Source organism: Salvelinus alpinus, chromosome 38 (genome assembly GCF_045679555.1).
Source record: "Salvelinus alpinus chromosome 38, SLU_Salpinus.1, whole genome shotgun sequence".
NCBI lineage: Eukaryota > Metazoa > Chordata > Actinopteri > Salmoniformes > Salmonidae > Salvelinus > Salvelinus alpinus.
The window spans coordinates 6,095,318-6,115,871 of NC_092123.1; the positions used below are offsets into that span (position 1 = coordinate 6,095,318).

Here is a 20,554-nt window from a genome sequence, read left to right on the forward strand (position 1 = left end):
GGTTATAACAGCCTCCACTCTTCTGGGAAGGTTTTCCACTAGATGTTGGAACATTGTTGCAGGGACATGCTTCCATTCCTGCCACGAGCATTAGTGAGGTCGGGCACTGATGTTGGGCGATTAGGCCTGGCTTGCAGTCAGCGTTCCAATTCAAAGGTGTTCAATGGGGTTGAGGTCAGGGCTCTGTCCAGGCCAGTCAACTTCTTCCACACCAATCTCGACAAACCATTTCTGTATAGACCTCGTTTGTGCACGGGGGGCAGAAAAACAGGAAAGGGCCTTCCCCAAACTGCACAGAATCGTCTAGAATGTCATTGTATGCTGTAGGATTGAGATTTTTGCGTTCAATGGAACTAAGGGGCCAAGCCCGAACCATGAAAAACAGCCCCAGACCATTATTCCTCCTCTACCAAACTTTACAGTTGGCACTATGCATTGGGGCAGGTAGTGTTCTCCTGACATCTGCTGAACCCAGATTCGTCCATCGGACTGCCAGATGGTGAAGCATGAAGCATCACTAAAGAGAACACATTTCCACTGCTCAAGTGTCCAATAGCAGCGAGCTTTACACCACTCCTGCCAACACTTGATCTTAGACTTGTGTGTGGCTGCTCAGCCATGGAAACCCATTTCATGAAGCTCCCGACGAACAGTTATCAGACTGCTTCAGCAGTCGACGGTCCCGCTCTGTGAGCTTGTGTGGCCTAACACTTTGCGGCTGAGTCGTTGTTGCTCCTAGACGTTTCCACTTCACAATAACAGCAATTTCAGCTGACTGCCCAGCAGCTCTAGCAGGGCAGAAATTTGATGAACTGACTTGTCTTCAGTATGGCCATTCTACTGCCAATGTTTGTCTATGGAGATTGCATGGCAGTGTGCTCGATTTTATACACCTGTCAGCAGCGGTTGTGGCAGAAATAGCCGAATCCACTAATTTGATGGGGTGTCCACATACTTTTGTATAGTACAAAATCAATGGGGGTCCATGGAGGTCAGGGACCCTGGGCACGTGCCCTTCGTAGCCAGTCGGTAATTCAGCCATGATTACTACAAGTTTAGATAGCTTGTTTTGCTGACATGGGCTAACAAGAGGAAAACTTCTGAAGCACATCCACATCTTGTGTATAGTACTATTCTAACGCTTGTTACGAAACCGATTAACTAGCCTGTTAATATCGTTGCACTCGCTAAGTCTAGGAGTCCTATGTCTAGTTGCATGGTCTGTAACCCGAATGAATGTGTGCATTTTTGTGAGAAATCAGCGTTACCTTACCTTAGGTCCATGGCCAGCTCTGCCTTGACTCCTTGGTGGTGACAGGAACAAATATATACAAAAACGAAAACCACAAACAGGCATACCTAAACTAAAGATTCAAACCCAAACTGAAGGCCTCATAGCCATCAAACCAACCAGCAGCCTCACGGCTCTCCAAACTGGCACTCTGACTGACGATCATCTTAATTGGCAGTAATTTATGGGCTTATCAAGGCTAAACTCAGCATCTATACCCGGTTACTGCCACCTGGGGGATGAAGTGTGGAAGTGGATCCTGGATTGTGTGTTTGTCTATGTCCTAACGTTAACCTTCACCCCATATCATAATACGCTCAACAGTAAGTTGAGACCCCGACTGAGATCCTTCCTTCGTGCATGCAATTATTGTGTTACAACACCATACGCAACTATATCATTGTTGTACACCACAATACTCTTTCAAATGAACATGAAGTCATGTTTGTAACCCCTGTGTTCTCTCTTTTCTCTTCGCCCAGCGCGCTTCGCTCCCTTCAAATCTGGCGACATCATGCTGAAGCCATTGTTGTTCGAGGTTCCCGCCGTCGCCATGGATGCACCGTTCCAAGGCCGTGATTGGCTGTTCCATCGGCTAGAGGAGGTCCTAAGGAAGAGTGACACCTGCGAGGGCCGTGGGGCTGTTATCGTGGGCGATGTGGGCTTCGGCAAGACGGCCGTCGTCTCGCGGTTGGTGGCTCTCAGCTGTCATGGAGGTCACATGCAACAGGTCCCCACCCAGAGCCCCTGTACCTCCCCCAAAAGTAAGAGACAAATTTCCCTTCTCTGGAGGTATTTTGTTTGAAATGATAAACAGGATGAACCTCTTGAGATGCAACAGCTCTTTTTTGAGGAAGCTGCCAGTTCCATGTGCCCCAGAAGGGAAGGACGAATTGATGGTTACTCATTCAGCAAAGGGTGATTTAAACATTCACATTTTTCATTATAAGTTAAACAATTCTCTAACTAGGCAAGCCAACCTGTCTATCTTGAGATCAGTCATACTTTAACAGAGCCATCACTCTCAAGTGGCAGGCTCCATCAGATATTTTGGTCCTTGCGGATGAGCCACACAAAGTCACAGGAATAAAACCTTTGAAAGCTCTGTCCCTGAAAGCTATGACTGATTTTGTGGAGATTGATGTTACACAAATGCAAGTGTTGCTACGTCTGTAGCTAGGTACAGTACCACACTTTTCTCCCACCATCAATGGTCGTGAATGCACACCGCATATCATTTTCACGGCCCCCATCCAGCAAATTGATACAGTGCACCATACAGTGCACCATGTCAGTAATGACATCAAGTAATGACATCATTTAGGTTAAGAGTAGGAATCTGCTTTGATGTGCCTGCTCAGGGAAATGCATTACAGACAGTGACCTAATTATAGTACATGCTGATAAATGCCTGACAGAGACTGAAGTGATTTGCCATCGTGACTCAGGGCCTTATTTAATTAACATTGTTTACTGGAGATATGTTTTGGGTCCATTATAGAAACCAGCCCACAATGATGCTTTTAACATGCTCTCTTGTATTCACAGCACAAGAAAAAATAAATAATTATAATCATGAGTGCTGATAATCAAAAAAATATTTAATTAAATGATTATTATTCTTCTCCAACTTCTCATGAAAAAGTAGTGACAGTCCACGTGTGTGCCTTTGTAACAGTATAGCTTCCGTCCCTCTCCTCGCCCCTACCTGGGCTCAAACCAGGGACCCTCTGCACACATCGACAACAGTCACCCTCGAAGCACCGTTACCCATCGCTCCACAAAAGCCGCAACCCTTGCAGAGCAAGAGAAACAACTATTTCAAGGTCTCAGAGCAAGTGGCGTCACCGATTGGAACGCTATTAGCTTGCGCCTCGCTAACTAGCTAGCCATTTCACACCGGTTACACCTTGCTGTGTCCCTCTTGCAGTTGGGGATAGGGGGACAGACGGCGCCTCCAAACAGCCGCCCCAGCCCAGCACCCCCACCACAGACCCCCAGCCCAGCGAAACAACCTGCCCCGGGACACCAGAGGCACACCGAGAAGAGGCTGTCAAACGCCTGGCCAGCAAGGTACGATATGCTACACACACATGCACACTTCATGCGCGCACCTTTGAATGCACACACACACCTGAATGGCACACACAGGCACACACATACACAGAAACACAGACACCTCTGGTGGAGAATAATCTTGGGACTACAAGGTCCTATCTGACATTTGGGTCAAAAAAATTGTTATTCACATAGAGTTGCTCTTCAGGTGGTCCTTTACCTGTCAGATATGTCCGTTTTTTTGTTGTTATTTTACGACGAACAAATTATAATAATCTGAAAACACCTTTTAACTTGGTGCTATCAGGATCCAACTTCAATCCAATCCCACAATGCTGGATTGTCAATCAACAAAAATAATTGCATGTAAGGTGATATACTTATTGAGTAATTTTCATTGACATTTTAGTCATTTAGTGGACGTGAAAGAGGAAAATATCACAAAACAGTTCTGACAGCTGGATAATACTCATTATCTCCAAACTATGCAGCATTTTGCTGATATAATCTTATAGTCTCAAGTCCTTGATTATTCATATCATAGGTTCTGGTCCTCTTTTTAAATTATATTTAAGAAAAATGTAGAATAAGAATGGCCATAACGTAAGCTCTTTATGGTGAAAACGAATAAATACAGGTACCTTCGAGAATGTGTAAGGCCCTTAGGAGAGGCATTGCTGTTTTTGTCTTGTTCTACAGTATTAAACTCACCAAATGTTATTGATACCTAGCAACTAGTTTACTGACTTTGGGTGTCAGAGACCCGAAAAATATGTCCGTTTACTCATCCAGAACTAATGTTTTTTAGTTATCCATAAGATTTGTGCATTTGTCATTTTAGGGAACGTTAATTAATATATTTGATGATGTGATTAGAAAGAAGGACGGGTATTCTCTTTATTTAATCATTAAATGTCTGTACTTTTCTATTGAAATGTAAATAATCGTAACATTCTGTGCCAGATAGAACCTAAGGTTCTATATACGATTGCACCCCCCCCCCCCAAAAACAGATTTTTTTTTAGTATTAGTATTTTGATACTTTAAGGTCAGGACTTTCAAGGTCAGGACTTTAATGGGTTATGAAAGAAGAATTCACTTTAAAACAGTTCTGAGATCTGGGATGTGAAAACATTCATGCTCAATATCTCAGAACTATGCTTTGCACAGATAGTAGTCTTGTTTCTTGAATCACTGCCAATAGACCACCTCCTAATTCTCTTTAATTGGTCTCAGAGATGAAGAGTCTTGCGGCTTCACCTAGTAATACTAAGAGGGAGGGTTTAGTTTGACAAATTGGGTTCCAAGGCAACTGGAGAAGGTTTCCGACTGACTGTGTTTGCCATCCATCTGTTTGCCCCTTTTGATGAGTTCCTGAATTAAAGATGACCCCTGGGTGTATGGATACTTCTCCATCCTCAACAAAATTAACAAGATGGTTCTGTTAACTGTATCTTCATGTAATTACTGATGTGGTGAATAATGAATAAGACCATCGAGTCCCAAAGACTCGTGTGTTTACTCTTGACATCCGTGCCTTGTTTTTCCCCCGTTCCATTAAGTGGGTCCGTCATGGCTGCTTGATTAGCCAATCTGTTAATTAGCAACTCATCGCAGACACTTTAGCCTCATGGAGAAAATCAAATGCTGATTTGTGAGACGGAGATATTCAAAGTTGGTTGAGGACTTACTTCTCTGGAAAGTTCAAGACACTCATGACAGTCAAAACTTTGAAAAAGCATTATTGAAGTGCTCAATTAGGGAGCCTCTCTTTCTCTCACTCTCTCTCTCTCTCTCTCTCTCTCTCTCTCTCTCTCTCTCTCTCTCTCTCTCTCTCTCTCTCACTCTCACTCTCTCTCTCTCTCTCTCACTCTCTCACTCTCTCACTCTCTCACTCTCTCACTCTCTCTCTCTCACTATCTCCAGGTGGTGTCCTACCACTTCTGCCAGGCTGACAACACCTACACCTGCCTGGTCCCAGAGTTTGTGCACAGTGTCGCCGCCCTGCTGTCCAGAGCGCCACAGCTCAGCGGCTACAGGGAGCTACTGCTAAAGGAGCATCATATACAGAGCATGCTCAGTCTGCGCTCCTGTGTCCAGGACCCCATCGCTGCCTTCCGCAGGGGAGTCCTGGAGCCCCTCGTCAACCTGCGCAAGGGTAGCTACTAACTTACTCCTGCAGTCTCCATGTTCTCACCCATGCTTCAACCCCCCCCTTCATCCACTTTTGTAAGTGTAACATCTGCAGCTCCTACTCACCAGCTACACCTCACCCCCAACCCCTCCTCCTACAGTTTTCTAAATTGTCATGCGCCCCCTGAAACAGTTGATTAGCACTCCCTGGTGGGCCGCTAGATCATTTTGGGATAATAAGGTCACTGGTTAAAAACGCTACAGGCCGTGACACAATTCTAACTTCAAAAACAACATAACTTCAAACAACAACCTTTTTCACTGTGGGAGTATCCATATCAATCAATATCCCTAAGGCTGCATTTACACAGGCTGCCCAATTTTGATCTTTTGCTCAATTGTTGGGAAAATAGTTGATCTGATTGGTCATACTAATTAGTCTGTGGACCAATCAGATCAGCTCTTTTGCCAATAATTGGACAAAAGATCAGAATTGGGCTGCCTGTGTAAACGCCGCCTCGGTGCTTTCATCCAGTGTATTATTCTTACTGTACAGGAAAAACAAGAGGGCAGGCCATATCAACGTTATAGGCCATCTCTGGTAGCCAGTGTGTCTCAGTCTATCTGATGATATCAGGTCAGCCTGATCAATAGGTTGGTCGTTCAGTAGCCTCCACCACAGGCTCGTTCCTCCGTCTTTATGATGTGGATTAGTAGATGACTGTGGCAGAGTAATCTCACCTCCACACAGTCAGGAAGGGCTGTATCAGGCTGCATCGACGGCTCAGGTAGACTGGAACAGGATAGATATGCCTCTGTGATCACCCCCATCTCCTGTCTTATTAAAAGTAATGGTTGTGATGATGAGGGCCCATACAGGAGACTGAGGAGGGGTGACTGGTGTTTTCACCCTCCATCTGAGGTGCAGTACCTCTGTGACATTACTCATGAAGTATAACATAGGGTAAGGGAATGGAAGCAGGGCTCTGGTCAAAAGTAGGGCACTACTTAGGGACTAGGGTATCATTTTGGACGGACCCCGGGTTAGATATTCCAGAGCCTGCACACGTCGACCTCATCCCTCCTGCCTGATAAACTGAACTGTGGCTTTTCGGCTGGTGTTCCATTGAGGACCACAACCTCCTTTCTTTAAACCATATCACTTCAAACCGTTTGCCTCGACATGTACAGTATTTCAAAATACGTTTGGAACGCAGCAGTTATGTGTATTACATTTGCATCCTTAACCTGCTTCAATTATTGCCAGTATCTTATGTACTTGTTCTCTCACTTTCTCTCTTTTCCTCTCTCTCGCTCTGACTCCAACTCTCGCTCTCTCCTCTCCCAACTTCCCCGTTTCTCCCTATTCCACCTCCCCTCTGTAGAAAGGAAGATCCCGGAAGAAGACTTCATCCTCCTGGTTGACGGTCTGAACGAGGCAGAGTTCCACAAGCCGGACTACGGAGACACCGTAGCCTCCTTCATCACCAAGATCGTCTCCAAGTTCCCCTCCTGGCTCAAACTGTTGGTCTCTGTCAGGACCTGCCTACTGGTGAGGAGAGGACAGTCACGAAGCACAGATAAACGATCCTAGCCAGTGTATGTGAGTGATGCATTGCCTCTACCCAGGGACCCTGGCTTTTGTGGCATAGTATAGTCTGTTAGACTCGTAGGCGCTATGGTTCGAGTCTGATACAGCTCTCACTTTCTCCTGCTACACTTTAACTAAAAGAAGCTTAGTAAATCTGGGTTTGCCCATAGGCAGGTCCTGACTTCCGGCGCCGAAAAGAGATGGCCGCCTCGCTTCGTGTTCCTTGGAAAATATGCAGTATTTTGTTTTTTTACGTGTTATTTCTTACATCGGTACCCCGGGTAATCTTAGGTTTCATTACATACAGTCGGGAGGAACTACTGAATATACGATTAACGTCAACTCATCATCGTTCCTACCAGGAATATGACTTTCCCGAAACGGATCCAGTGTTTTGCCTTCCACCCAATACAATGGATCTGATCCCAGCCGGCGACCCTGTGCGACGCCGAAAAAGGGGAAAACGAGGCGGTCTCGTGGTCAGGCTTCGGAGACGGGCACATCGCGCTCCACTCCCTAGCATACTACTCGCCAATGTCCAGTCTCTTGACAATAAGGTTGATGAAATCCGAGCACGGGTAGCATTCCAGAGAGACATCAGGGATTGCAACGTGCTCTGCTTCACGGAAACATGGCTAACTCAAGGGACGCTAACGGAGTCGGTGCAGCCAGCTGGTTTCTTCATGCATCGCGCCGACAGAAACAAACATCTTTCCGGTAAGAAGAGGGGCGGGGGGGTATGCCTTATGATTAACGAGAAGTGGTGTGATCATCATAACAACACACAAGAACTCAAGTCGTTCTGTTCACCTGATCTAGAACTCCTCACAATCAAATGTCGACCGCATTATCTACCAAGGGAATTCTCGTCAATCATAATCACAGCCGTATACATTCCCCCCCAAGCAGACACATCGATGGCCCTGAACGAACTTTATCTGACTCTTTGTAAACTGGAAACCACACACCCTGAGGCTGCATTCATCGTAGCTGGGGATTTTAACAAGGCTAATCTAAAAACAAAACTCCCTAAATTCTATCAGCATATCGATTGTGCTACCAGGGCTGGAAAAACACTAGACCATTGTTATACTAATTTCCGCGACGCTTATAAGGCCCTCCCCCGCCCCCCTTTCGGAAAAGCTGACCACGACTCCATTTTGTTGATTCCAGCCTACAAACAGAAACTCAAACAACAAGCTCCCGCGCTCAGGTCTGTTCAACGCTGGTCCGACCAATCTGAATCCACGCTTCAAGACTGCTTCGATCACGCGGATTGGAATATGTTCCGCATCGCGTCCAACAACAATATTGACGAATATGCTGATTCGGTGAGCGAGTTCATTAGGAAGTGCATTGACGATGTCGTACCCACAGCAACGATAAAAACATTCCCAAACCAGAAACCGTGGATTGACGGCAGCATTCGCGTGAAACTGAAAGCGCGAACCACTGCTTTTAACCAGGGCAAGGTGACCGGAAGCATGACCGAATACAAACAGTGTAGCTATTCTCTCCGCAAGGCAATCAAACAGGCTAAGTCTCAGTACAGAGACAAAATCGAGTCGAAATTCAACAGCTCAGACACAAGAGGTATGTGGCAGGGTCTACAGTCAATCACGGATTACAAAAAGAAAACCAGCCCCGTCGAGGACCAGGATGTCTTGCTCCCAGACAGGCTAAACAACTTTTTTGCCCGCTTTGAGGACAATACAGTGCCACTGACACGGCCCCCTACCAAAACCTGCGGGCTCTCCTTCACTGCAGCCGAGGTGAGTAAAACATTTAAACGTGTTAACCCTCGCAAGGCTGCAGGCCCAGACGGCATTCCCAGCCGCGTCCTCAGAGCATGCGCAGACCAGCTGGCTGGTGTGTTTACGGACATATTCAATCAATCCTTATCCCAGTCTGCTGTTCCCACATGCTTCAAGAGGGCCACCATTGTTCCTGTTCCCAAGAAAGCTAAGGTAACTGAGCTAAACGACTACCGCCCCGTAGCACTCACTTCCTTCATCATGAAGTGCTTTGAGAGACTAGTCAAGGACCATATCACCTCCACCCTACCGGACACCCTAGACCCACTCCAATTTGCTTACCGACCCAATAGGTCCACAGACGACGCAATCGCAACCACACTGCACACTGCCCTAACCCATCTGGACAAGAGGAATACCCATGTGAGAATGCTGTTCATCGATTACAGCTCAGCATTTAACACCATAGTACCCTCCAAACTCGTCATCAAGCTCGAGACCCTGGGTCTCGACCCCGCCCTGTGCAACTGGGTCCTGGACGTCCTGACGGGCCGCCCCCAGGTGGTGAGGGTAGGTAACAACATCTCCACCCCGCTGATCCTCAACACTGGGGCCCCACAAGGGTGCGTTCTGAGCCCTCTCCTGTACTCCCTGTTCACCCACGACTGCGTGGCCATGCACGCCTCCAACTCAATCATCAAGTTTGCGGATGACACTACAGTGGTAGGCTTGATTACCAACAACGACGAGACGGCCTACAGGGAGGAGGTGAGGGCCCTCGGAGTGTGGTGTCAGGAAAATAACCTCACACTCAACGTCAACAAAACAAAGGAGATGATTGTGGACTTCAGGAAACAGCAGAGGGAGCACCCCCCTATCCACATCGACGGGTCAGTAGTGGAGAAGGTGGAAAGTTTTAAGTTCCTCGGTGTACACATCACGGACAAACTGAATTGGTCCACCCACACAGACAGCGTTGTGAAGAAGGCGCAGCAGCGCCTCTTCAACCTCAGGAGGCTGAAGAAATTCGGCTTGTCACCAAAAGCACTCACAAACTTCTACAGATGCACAATCGAGAGCATCCTGTCGGGCTGTATCACCGCCTGGTACGGCAACTGCTCCGCCCACAACCGTAAGGCTCTCCAGAGGGTAGTGAGGTCTGCAGAACGCATCACCAGGGGCAAACTACCTGCCCTCCAGGACACCTACACCACCCGATGTCACAGGAAGGCCATAAAGATCATCAAGGACAACAACCACCCAAGCCACTGCCTGTTCACCCCGCTATCATCCAGAAGGCGAGGTCAGTACAGGTGCATCAAAGCAGGGACCGAGAGACTGAAAAACAGCTTCTATCTCAAGGCCATCAGACTGTTAAACAGCCACCACTAACATTTAGCGGCCGCTGCCAACATACTGACTCAACTCCAGCCACTTTAAAAATGGGAATTGATGGAAATTATGTAAAAATGTACCACTAGCCACTTTAAGCAATGCCACTTAATACAATGTTTACATACCCTACATTACCCATCTCATATGTATATACTGTACTCTATATCATCTACTGCATCTTGCCATCTTTATGCAATACATGTACCACTAGCCACTTTAAACTATGCCACTTTATGTTTACATACCCTACAGTACTCATCTCATACGTATATACCGTACTCTATACCATCTACTGCATCTGCCATGCCGTTCTGTACCACCACTCATTCATATATCTTTATGTACATATTCTTTATCCCTTTACACTTGTGTGTGTGTGTAAGGTAGTAGTGTGGAATTGTTAGGTTAGATTACTGTTGGTTATTACTGCATTGTCGGAACTAGAAGCACAAGCATTTCGCTACACTCGCATTAACATCTGCTAACCATGTGTATGTGACTAATAAAATTTGATTTGATTTGATTTGATTTAGTTCACTGGCCTTCACCTGTGTGTCTCATACAGTATGGCTTTGCTGGTCTGTCCCAGAGGTACAGTAGCTCAGTCTAGCTGGTCAGCTTACTCCACCAGGGCCCATTGGCGGTGGTTTCCTCCAGCATGTTGGCTGGCCACTGATCCCTCCGGCTGCCTAACGCAGCTTTCCCATAATCCTCCTGGATTACCACTCCGGGCCATAATGCTCCTGGGAGCCTGCCTGACGTTATGTAACAGGGGTGCTGAGGACACGACAGGCCACTACAGTGTGTGTATGTGTGTGCGCGTGTGTGTGTGAGTGTGTTGGCAAGGGATGTTAGACGTTGATCCCCCTGCCTGCTCTCTATCCTCTCTCCCCTCCCAATTGGTCCTTTCACAGGAAGTTGCCAATATCCTGTTTTAGGCATGGTCCCATCGAGGTTGCTATGCAACCAGGGCACTGTGAAATCTTCGGATCACCGCACTTTAATGAAATCGTGCATGCACAGCAAGGAAATGAAACAGCAATAATAATTTCATATTAACTTAGGTATTGCATTTGATTTATTCGTTTATGGCTGTAATTTTCTTCTCTTGGCTCAAACGTCACCATTTCTGATGGCATCTGTCATCGGAAGAGATTTGATGTGAATCTGTGAGAAAACTGGCTGAATGACAGTCAGTGGTTTCGTGGCACCCTATTCCCTATATACAGCAGTAGGATCGCAATTTGATCACTCCTTTAGTGCTGAGAACTTTCATGCACCACAGGAAATGCAGATAAGACTTGTGATTTACATAAATTCACTGAAAACCCGCAGTAAATCACAGTTATATTAATAGTATTGCACTTTTCATGTAGCCTAACTTTGGCCAGCACATGTTTGCCTAACCACCAATCAAGCAACATTATGGACTAAACGTTCAAATCCTGTTGCTGCAGGATTATTTTGCTGCCTCAATACTGGTCAAATGAAGATCCTACAAAAGAAGTGCACGCATACAGTGTTACACAGCTACTGTATTCCATGTTTCCGTGAGTCAGAAGAAGCAGCAGCTTGAAGAGATGTGATGGGTGCCTTCCTCTCCCTGACTAATCTGTTGTCCTGGCACATACAGTACCACCATAGTGAGCCAACACTGTTCTCATCCTCACTTGTATTATTCAGTGTTTTTCCCTCTTTCATGTTACCTGTCACAACTAGAAGAAAGGGTTCTCTCTGCTGTGATGCAGGAGCTGGAGGATAGAATTGTACTGTGTTGTATCGTATTGATTTTGTACTGCAGACTCCTGGGTGGGAAGTTGCGGTGTGCTCCTGGGCTCCATGGTTGCATGGCGTGTGGGCTAAGTTCAACTCTGAGATATAACCAAGCTACAGTACACTTTGATTGAGAATGCAGTGTATGATATATATACGGTTCCAGGAGGCCCATTTTGGTCAGACATAAATCCACAACATATACAATTCGACAATATAAATCGCTGTCTCCCGTCTCCCCAGGAGATTACCACCCTCCTACCCTTCTCCAGACTCTCACTGGACGACTTCCCGGAGAGCAGCGAGATCGGCGGGGACCTTAGCGACTACATCCAACACCGGGTCATCGTCAGCCCCGAGATTGCCGCCAACGTCACCACACCCAACGGTACCGTCCCCGACCCCCTCCTCCTCAGCAAGTTCAACACCCACCTGGCCTCTCGCAGCCAGGGCTCCTTCCTCTACCTAAAACTGACCCTGGACCTGTTCCAGAGGGAGCACCTGGTTCTCAAGGGAGGCAACTACATGGTAGTGCCTGTCTCTCTGGCTGAGGTGAATGAATGAATACATTTTATTTGACAAATATAAAATAAATGTAGGGCTGGTTTCCCAGACAGATTAAGCCTAGTCCTGGACTGAACAGCATGGTCAATGGAGAATCTCCACTGAAATCGTTTTCAGTATTTCCATTGTGGTCCTCTTTATCACCAGGTGTACCTGCTGCAGTGCCGTGCGGGGTTCGAAGGGGACCAAACCTTCGAGCGGGTGCTGCCCGTACTCAACGTGGTGCTGGCCTCGTTACACCCGCTGACGGACGAGCAGCTGTTCCGGGCGCTGAACGCTGGGGGTGTGAGAGGAGAGATGTCCTGGGAGGACTTCCAACAACGCCTGGAGACCCTGGCCTCTGTCCTGGTGAGGAGAGAACACGTGAAAGACTATTGAGAAACGGCCATACCGTACGTTGTTAGCTAGATCAGGAAGTAGGCCAGGAAGTAGTATACAACCATTTCATTGAGTTACGTTCACTCTGTGGGAGTTGCACTTGGCTCCCAGTGATAGTAACTATCTCAGCCACTTGTGTATTTATGACAACAACCTCTGTCTGATCTTGTGTCATGTCCCTCTAGGTGAGACGCAGGGACGGCACCCGCATGCTCTTCCACCCCTCCTTTAGAGAGTGGCTAGTGTGGAGGGCGGACGGAGAGAGCACCGACTTCCTCTGTGACCCAAGGAGTGGCCATGCTCTGTTGTCCTTCATGTTCTCCAGACAGGAGAGCAAGCTGAACCGGCAGCAGACCATGGAGCTGGGACATCATATCCTGAAGGCACACATCTTCAAGGTACCAGCTAGTGTGTCTGAATAGACTACTGATGGGGCGTTAATCCAAAGACTATCTGAGTTCAAATATTACAGTACAGTAGCCTCTCTCCTCTTCCTCTCATACACTGGGGGGGGGGGGGGGGGTCGATGGTGGAAGTATTGAACCAGAGTGTTTCTCTCTCCCTGTCTCTGCCTCCCTCTCTCTCAGGGTCAGAGTAAGAGGACAGGTGTGTCCTCCAGTGTTCTGCAGGCTCTGTGGGTGAGCTGTAGCACCGACAGCCTCTCTGCAGCCCTGGCGTCCCTCAGAAATCTCTACACACCCAACGTCAAGGTGAGACAGACACACACACACGCACGTACACACAGCACAGGCACATGCACACACTCACACCTCTGCACACCCAACATCAAGGTGAGAGACTCGCACGCATGCACGCACGTACACGTACACACACGTACGCACACCTTTAAAAATAAATCTTACCTACAGGTGAGTCGTCTGCTGATGCTGGGCGGGGCGAGTGTGAGCGGGCGTTCAGAGGTGCTTGGCCGTTCCCCTGTGCTGGGTGTGCACGCCCATCTGGGTCACCTTGAAATGGTGTCCCTGCTGCTGGAGCTGGGGGCTCCCGTAGACGGCCCCTCGGACAGTGGCATGACCCCCCTCTGTCTGGCCGCCGCAGCAGGACACACAGGACTGGTCACCTTGCTCTGTAAGAAAGGAGCCAAGGTCAGTGCTGTTTTCTCACCTTGTTGACAATTCAACCAAATTGGAAGTTGATCTGCTGTTGTTGCCCAGCTTTACAGTTTCATAAGTTACAACTTTTTTATTTAACTAGGCAAGTCAGTTATGAAAAAATTCTTATTTTCAATGACAGCCTAGGTGTGTTCAGGGGCAGAACGACAGATTTGTACCTTGTCAGCTTGGGGATTTGAACTTGCAACCTCTTGGTTACTAGTTCAACACTCTAACCACTAGGCTACTCTGCCACCCCAGAGTAGTCACGTATCATAGTCATGTCATATCATAGTCATGTATCATAATAATCTGCTTCTGTTTGCTCTTTGGGATTTAGGCTAGGGTACTGTGAATACGGTTGTGACAACTGCTGATGTTAAAAGGGCTGTGTAAATACATTGGATTCATTGATTGATTGATCTGTGTTTCTCCCTCTAGGTGGGCCATGTTGATAAGAGTGGTCAGTGTGCCCTGGTCCATGCTGGGCTGAGGGGCCACCCAGACATCATCCACTACCTGCTGAACCAGGACTGGGGCCCCACAGAGGCCCCTGAGGGCCAACAGCAGCATGGTGTGAAGAGCAGTGTGAAGGGCCAGGCCTTACAACAGGCCCTGACGGCCGCCTGCAGCATGGGACACACTCACGTAGGCTACTGCATACACACACTGACGAACACACACACCGTGCGCACTCTTCAGATGCAACCGTTGTGTATTGCTTATAATAGTTATGGTCTATAATTATTGTGCATGTCTCGTTGTCAGGTTGCGAAGAGCTTACTGGAGCTGAACGATGAAGATGTGGCTGTGCAGATAGACGCTCTCGACACGCTCTGGGGAGAGACTGGTACTGTGCACTTTACCTTTGTCTATATAATAATGTTTATTTTCTTTCCTCATCCTCTGTTTTTGGTTGCTTGTTTTCGCTGACTCTCGAAAGGTGCTTGGCTTTCGTTTTACCAAGCGGAGATCATTTGTTGTTATTGAACCACCCAGTGAGCTTCTCAGGTGGTCGCCACTTGCCCACTGTGTTACACCAACGGACTCTTCTGATCCGGTCGTGAGCTGAAGATTTTAAGCGGCAGTGGTGGTAATAGTTTCAACTGGGTCATATATTCCAGGTAGCCTAGCGGTTAAGAGCGTTGGGTCAATAACCGAAAGGTCGCTGGTTTGAATCCCTGAGCTGACTAGGTGCAAAATCTGTCCATGTGCCTTGAAGCAAGGCACTTAACCTTAATTGCTCCTGTAAGTTGCTCTGGATAAGAGCATCTGGTGAAATGAGTAGCATGTTCAAGAAGAAAGATGTGGTAATATTAGATTATAATAGTCTTACAGTGAAGCTGGTGTAGATATCAGATGGTATTACCTCCATCTCCAAAAAAGGAAGTCAAGCAAACCTGTTTTGATTCTTATACCCATTAAACTCTAATACAATCATAGGTGTTTATGTGCTAGTAAATAAATAGGCTGGGGGATAGACAGCGCTCAACCACTGCCAATTGGAAGCATACATACAATTGCTGGCTGCTGGTACCAACATTTGTAAGCCAATCCTGAATGAAAACAACCTCGCTAATGCAAATATAGAATACTAAATAGGCCATTTAGAGGTAAATTGAAGGAAATCATGTATTTATGTTGATTACAGAGACCTGACTGGGCGATAAAATAGACAATAGTACCAATTGAATGGCCTTCGTTTGTTTTACTGTTTGGGTTTACCATTCAGTCTAGCATTGTTTCATTTTCATTAATATTGGTTTTACATCGACAAATCCTCCCATGGTAGAGAATCTTGATACTCCACTATATGCCGAATGATTTTCACTTCAGCTCTTCTAATCTATTCGGTGAAAGAAGTCCTTGAGTACTTCTGCCTGTGAAATTGTCCTCTCTCTATGCAAATGTGTTCCCGTGCCTGGTGGCTTCTCATTAGTGGAGAATAATTACGTTTTTCTCCCTGGAGGGCAGGCTACTGTCTGTCTGTCTGCCTGTCTGTGTCTACCTCCTCTGTGGGTGAGACGCCAAAGGTTTACTGTACGTGAAGGAAATTACATGGAACAGATAAATAACTATCGTAGCTGTAGCAGCTGTGTGTCTGTCGTCCACACAAGGTCAGTGACATACGGGGGAGTTGTCAGAAGTAGTATTTATAGCTGTGGGAAGTAGTTGATAGAACTGGACAGCATCAACGGATCATGTTTTTAATGTTGTTGGTGAACTAGCTGTAGGAGCCATTCAACTCATTGGCCTTTATTCAAAAATAGTATTTTCAATATGAGAACCTCCCTTTTGGATCAAAAAATTTGATTCCACAACCAAGGCCCCAGCGAGAATTGAACTCGCGACCCCTGGTTTACAAGACCAGTGCTCTAACCACTGAGCTATGGAGCCTTACCTATTCATGCATCACTGCAACAGGATATTTACATATCACACCCAGCTTACTCAAAAACAGACAGAGGACCACACCCAGAGACATATTTCTAAATATATGGCTCTGGTCACACCTAATGTGACGTCACTGACTCTACCGCACAGCTGTTGGTTGGAGCAGTCTGGCCAAACCAGCTGAGCTAGGCTGTCGGCACGAGGCCTCATGTCAGGGATTTAACCTGAAAGCCACGTACTCTTTGTCTGGTAAAAGCAACTGACTCTGACAGCTCTCCTATGACTTACTGACTCCTCCACGTTTCTTCAAACTCCCCTCAGATATTTGACATTGACAACAGAAGCACAGCTGTTCAGGCATGAATCCGCAATTGCGTATTGATTTATGAGTCAGTGGTGCACGTCTGCCTTATCTTAGATTGAGAAGTGTTGAGTCACAAGACAAAGTATTCCTAAATGTATCAATCATAGCCACAATATTTTTTATTTATTATGAAAGTATTTTGTTATCTCAACTTTTTGCTCTGGCGTGAAGGGAAATGAGATAAAGGAAATGAAATGAGTGAGGTGATTTGTAATTGCGTATGTGCTCATGTGGAACCATCGGTGGGACAGATGGGGAGGGTGTACCCTACATGCTCCCATAGATGTCATTCATGTCGTCATTCCCTCCCCACTGGCTTCCAGAGCCAGATGGGTGATGTCACCTCTCCTGGGAGTATTTCATCATCCCAGCCAAGGTGAAACAGGAGGCTGCATCAAAGAAAAGAAAATGGCATTGGTTACACATATCGAACACATATTAAACACACAGTAAAATGCTCGTGTTTCTAGCTTCAACAGTGCAGTAATACCTACAATACAAAACAATATACACAAATCCAACAAATCCAAATAAAGGAATTAAGAGATATCAGGACGAGCAATGTCAGAGTCCAGATTATAAATATATATGTACATGATGGTGTGTATAGACTGTATGGCCAGTATATGAATAGAAAAGGTGTGTACAGCAGTAGTTATACAGAATGAGCCATGACTAGAATACAGTATATACATATAAAGTGGGTAAAACAGTATTTAAACATTATTAAAGTGACCAATAACTCCAAGTACATAGGGCAGCAGTCTCTAAGGTGCAGGGTAGAGTAATGGGTGCTAGCCGGCTAGTAACAGTCTCTAAGGTGCAGGGTAGAGTAATGGGTGCTAGCCGGCTAGTAACAGTCTCTAAGGTGCAGGGTAGAGTAATGGGTGCTAGCCGGCTAGTAACAGTCTCTAAGGTGCAGGGTAGAGTAATGGATGCTAGCCGGCTAGTAACAGTCTCTAAGGTGCAGGGTAGAATAATGGGTGCTAGACAGCTAGTAACAGTCACTAAGGTTCAGGGCAGGGTAGTGGTGACTGTTTAACAGTCTGATGGCCTGGAGATAGAAGCTGTTTATCAGTCTCTCAGTCCCAGCTTTGATGCACCTGTGCTTTCTCTGCCTTCTAGATGGTAGCGGGTCGAACAGGCCTTGGCTCAGGTGGCTGAGGATCTTCTTGGCCTTCCTGTGACCGCATTAGTACCTGTCTGATCTCAGCTTCCCTGGTCTGTGCTGTCTGCTTGTGTCCCAAATGGCACCCTATTCCCTACATAGTGCACTACTTTTGACCTAGAGCATGATGGGCTTTGGTCAAAGGTAGTGCACTAATTAGGGAATAGGGTGCCTTTTGGGAGGTATATACTGTCTGGATGGATGCTCCATGCCCAGGACTAGATGGCTGGTTGGGCAAGCTGTGGCCAATACCCATCAAATCTCTCTCTCTGCCAGGCCAGCTGTAAGACTTGTGACAGCCTCAGCTAAGAGCCTGCCTCGCTAGAGAGCACAGGGAGATATGGGCCCACTGAAGTGTGGCCAGTCTAAAAATAGTCTTTGAAAGTCATACTCAGGCGTGTGACGTTTTCTGTTCAGTGTACTGTAGCTCACATTGCATGTGTGGTGCCAATATTATACTCTCATTATTCACTGTCTCAAAACAATCAATAACACAAAAACAAAGATTACTTTCATTCCGAGCACAGTGGTGAAGTAGGTAGTAGATCACTGTTCTGGGGGTCTCTCTCTCTCTCTCTCTCTCAGCTCTGACTGCGGCTGCAGGCCGGGGCAGGACAGAGACGTGTGTTTTCCTGCTGGAGAGGGGTGCAGGGGCGGAGCAGCCGAACCAAAGGGGGGTGGTCCCACTCTTCAGCTGCATCAGGCATGGACACCCCCAGGTGAGAATCATTCTGATGAATCTTTGTTACACTTCTAATTTTCCTGCTTTACAGCAATAATGGCTGTCCTTTCACTCATGCTCTCACTCTCTGTCTCTCTTCCCCCCCTCTCTCAGGTAGCAGAGCTGTTGCTGCAGAGCGGTGTGGACATTAACACCATCGATAAGCAGGGCCGCAGTCTGCTGATGGTGGCAGCCAGCGAGGGCCACCTCAGCACTGCTGACTTCCTGCTGACAAAGGGTGAGAGGTCCAGGGTCAGGGTCACATCATGGTACATGTCAATTCTCAGTCCACTAAGGGGGATAAAGTGTTATTTTAGATAATTTTTTCATTTTGTAGCTCTGAGATATACAGTATAGACTGAGTGGCCAGTTTATTAGGTACACCACCCCGTTCACGTGGCCGTGGCTTGCTATATAAAGCAGGCAGACAGGCATCGGGGCATTCAGTTACTGTTCGTTTGAACGTTAGAATGGTCAAAACTAGTGACTAGCAGAATGGCACCTCGGAACGCACAACTCGTCTGTCCTTGTCACGGATGGGCTATAGCAACAGACGGCCACACCCGGGTTCCACTCCTATCAGCTAAAAACAAGAAGAAGCGGTTCCAGTGGGCGCACGATCACCAACACTGGACAATTGAGGAGTGGAAAAACTTTACCTGGTCTAACGAATCCCGGTTCCTGTTGCGTCATGCTGATGGAAGAATCAGGATTTGCCATAAGCAGCATGAGTCCATGACCCCCATCCTGCCTGGTGTTAACGGTACAGGCTGGTGGCGGTGGTGTAATGGTGTGGGGAATGTTTTCCTGGCCGCTGAGGGTCCGACCCAGTACTAGATGGGTGTACCTAATAAACTGAGTATATGTCAGACTGAGTTGCAGTGGAGTGAGCATGTTATTTCTGATCTGGTTCCAGGCGCGTCTTTAGCCTCCGTGGACAAGGAGGGTCAGACAGCTCTGAGCTGGGCATGTCTGAAGGGTCAGAAGGGCGTGGTGGAGCGCCTGGTGGAGAAGGGGGCAGAGATAGATCACCCTGACAGGAACGGACGTACCCCTCTCCACCTGGCAGCGTTCAACGGTGATGCAGAGATGGTGGGGTTCCTTCTAATACTGCAAACTGGAGAAACAAATAGATCCACAGACATAATTCTGATTTCGCTGCAACTGGCCTAGATTGTCTTAAACTGTCCTAGATTATAGATTTTTAAAAACACAGTACTGAATTTGCCCAATTCCCTCCAGCACCTTTGGCCTTGTTTGAATCCTTTTAAAATGCTGTTTGTTTTGTGGTGTCCTCTACAACCACAGGTTCAGTACCTGGTGGAGAAGGGTGCGGTGGTGGAGCATGTGGACCACAGTGGGGTGAGGCCTCTGGAGAGGGCTGTGGGCTGTAGAAACGCTGCTGTAGTGGTCACCCTACTGAAGAAAGGGGCCAAGCTGGGTGAGTTGAGTTGACCTGATCTGTCAGTGTCTTGAGGAAGTTGCTATCAACATCATGTATTTCACCCCTCTTTCTCTTCACTCCTTTCTACCTGCTAAAAGGCTACAGAACATCCCCTTATGATCGATCAGGTACTTTCTTTAGATACCTTTTAGAGCGTTCTGTGTGTGTGTGTGTGTGTGTGTGGTGTGTGGTGTGTGGTGTGTGGTGTGTGTGTGTGTGTGTGTTTAACCTGTGTTCTCTTACCTCTTGACCAGGTCATGCTACGTGGGCGATGGCCACATCCAAACCAGACGTCCTTCTCATTCTCCTACAGAAACTCATGGAGGAGGGCAACCTGCTGTATAAGGTGGGTTAACAACCAAACGAAAACCTGATCTCTCTCAGTGTGTGTGTGTGTGTGTGTCTGTCTGTCCG

The 20,554-nt window shown here is 47.1% G+C and overlaps 1 protein-coding gene, 1 long non-coding RNA gene and 1 other non-coding gene across 6 annotated transcripts in view; 1 reads left to right on the forward strand and 2 right to left on the reverse strand.

The window, feature by feature from the left end:
* Positions 1–20,554, forward strand: part of LOC139566390 (protein TANC1-like) — a 56,333-nt gene that overhangs the window by 29,001 nt on the left and 6,778 nt on the right. For 3 of the 4 annotated variants that reach the window (XM_071387515.1, XM_071387516.1, XM_071387518.1), the window contains 17 exons: positions 1,774–2,055; positions 3,222–3,364; positions 5,276–5,507; positions 6,868–7,034; positions 12,239–12,547; positions 12,707–12,907; positions 13,123–13,335; positions 13,525–13,647; positions 13,807–14,043; positions 14,491–14,697; positions 14,818–14,899; positions 18,561–18,694; positions 18,811–18,934; positions 19,613–19,788; positions 20,005–20,137; positions 20,239–20,268; positions 20,395–20,486. In XM_071387515.1, coding sequence (XP_071243616.1) covers positions 1,774–2,055; positions 3,222–3,364; positions 5,276–5,507; positions 6,868–7,034; positions 12,239–12,547; positions 12,707–12,907; positions 13,123–13,335; positions 13,525–13,647; positions 13,807–14,043; positions 14,491–14,697; positions 14,818–14,899; positions 18,561–18,694; positions 18,811–18,934; positions 19,613–19,788; positions 20,005–20,137; positions 20,239–20,268; positions 20,395–20,486 — 2,885 coding nt within the window. The remainder of the gene's footprint in view (positions 1–1,773; positions 2,056–3,221; positions 3,365–5,275; positions 5,508–6,867; positions 7,035–12,238; positions 12,548–12,706; positions 12,908–13,122; positions 13,336–13,524; positions 13,648–13,806; positions 14,044–14,490; positions 14,698–14,817; positions 14,900–18,560; positions 18,695–18,810; positions 18,935–19,612; positions 19,789–20,004; positions 20,138–20,238; positions 20,269–20,394; positions 20,487–20,554) is intronic. The other variant, XM_071387517.1, reaches the window with a different exon arrangement.
* Positions 16,374–16,446, reverse strand: trnat-ugu (transfer RNA threonine (anticodon UGU)). The gene has a single exon. It is a non-coding gene; the product is annotated as a tRNA-Thr (tRNA).
* On the reverse strand, positions 16,985–20,463 carry LOC139566395 (uncharacterized). The gene is made up of 5 exons (XR_011673099.1): positions 20,384–20,463; positions 20,014–20,115; positions 19,356–19,813; positions 18,486–18,921; positions 16,985–17,196 (listed from the first exon to the last, which is right to left on the reverse strand). It is a non-coding gene; the product is annotated as an uncharacterized lncRNA (long non-coding RNA).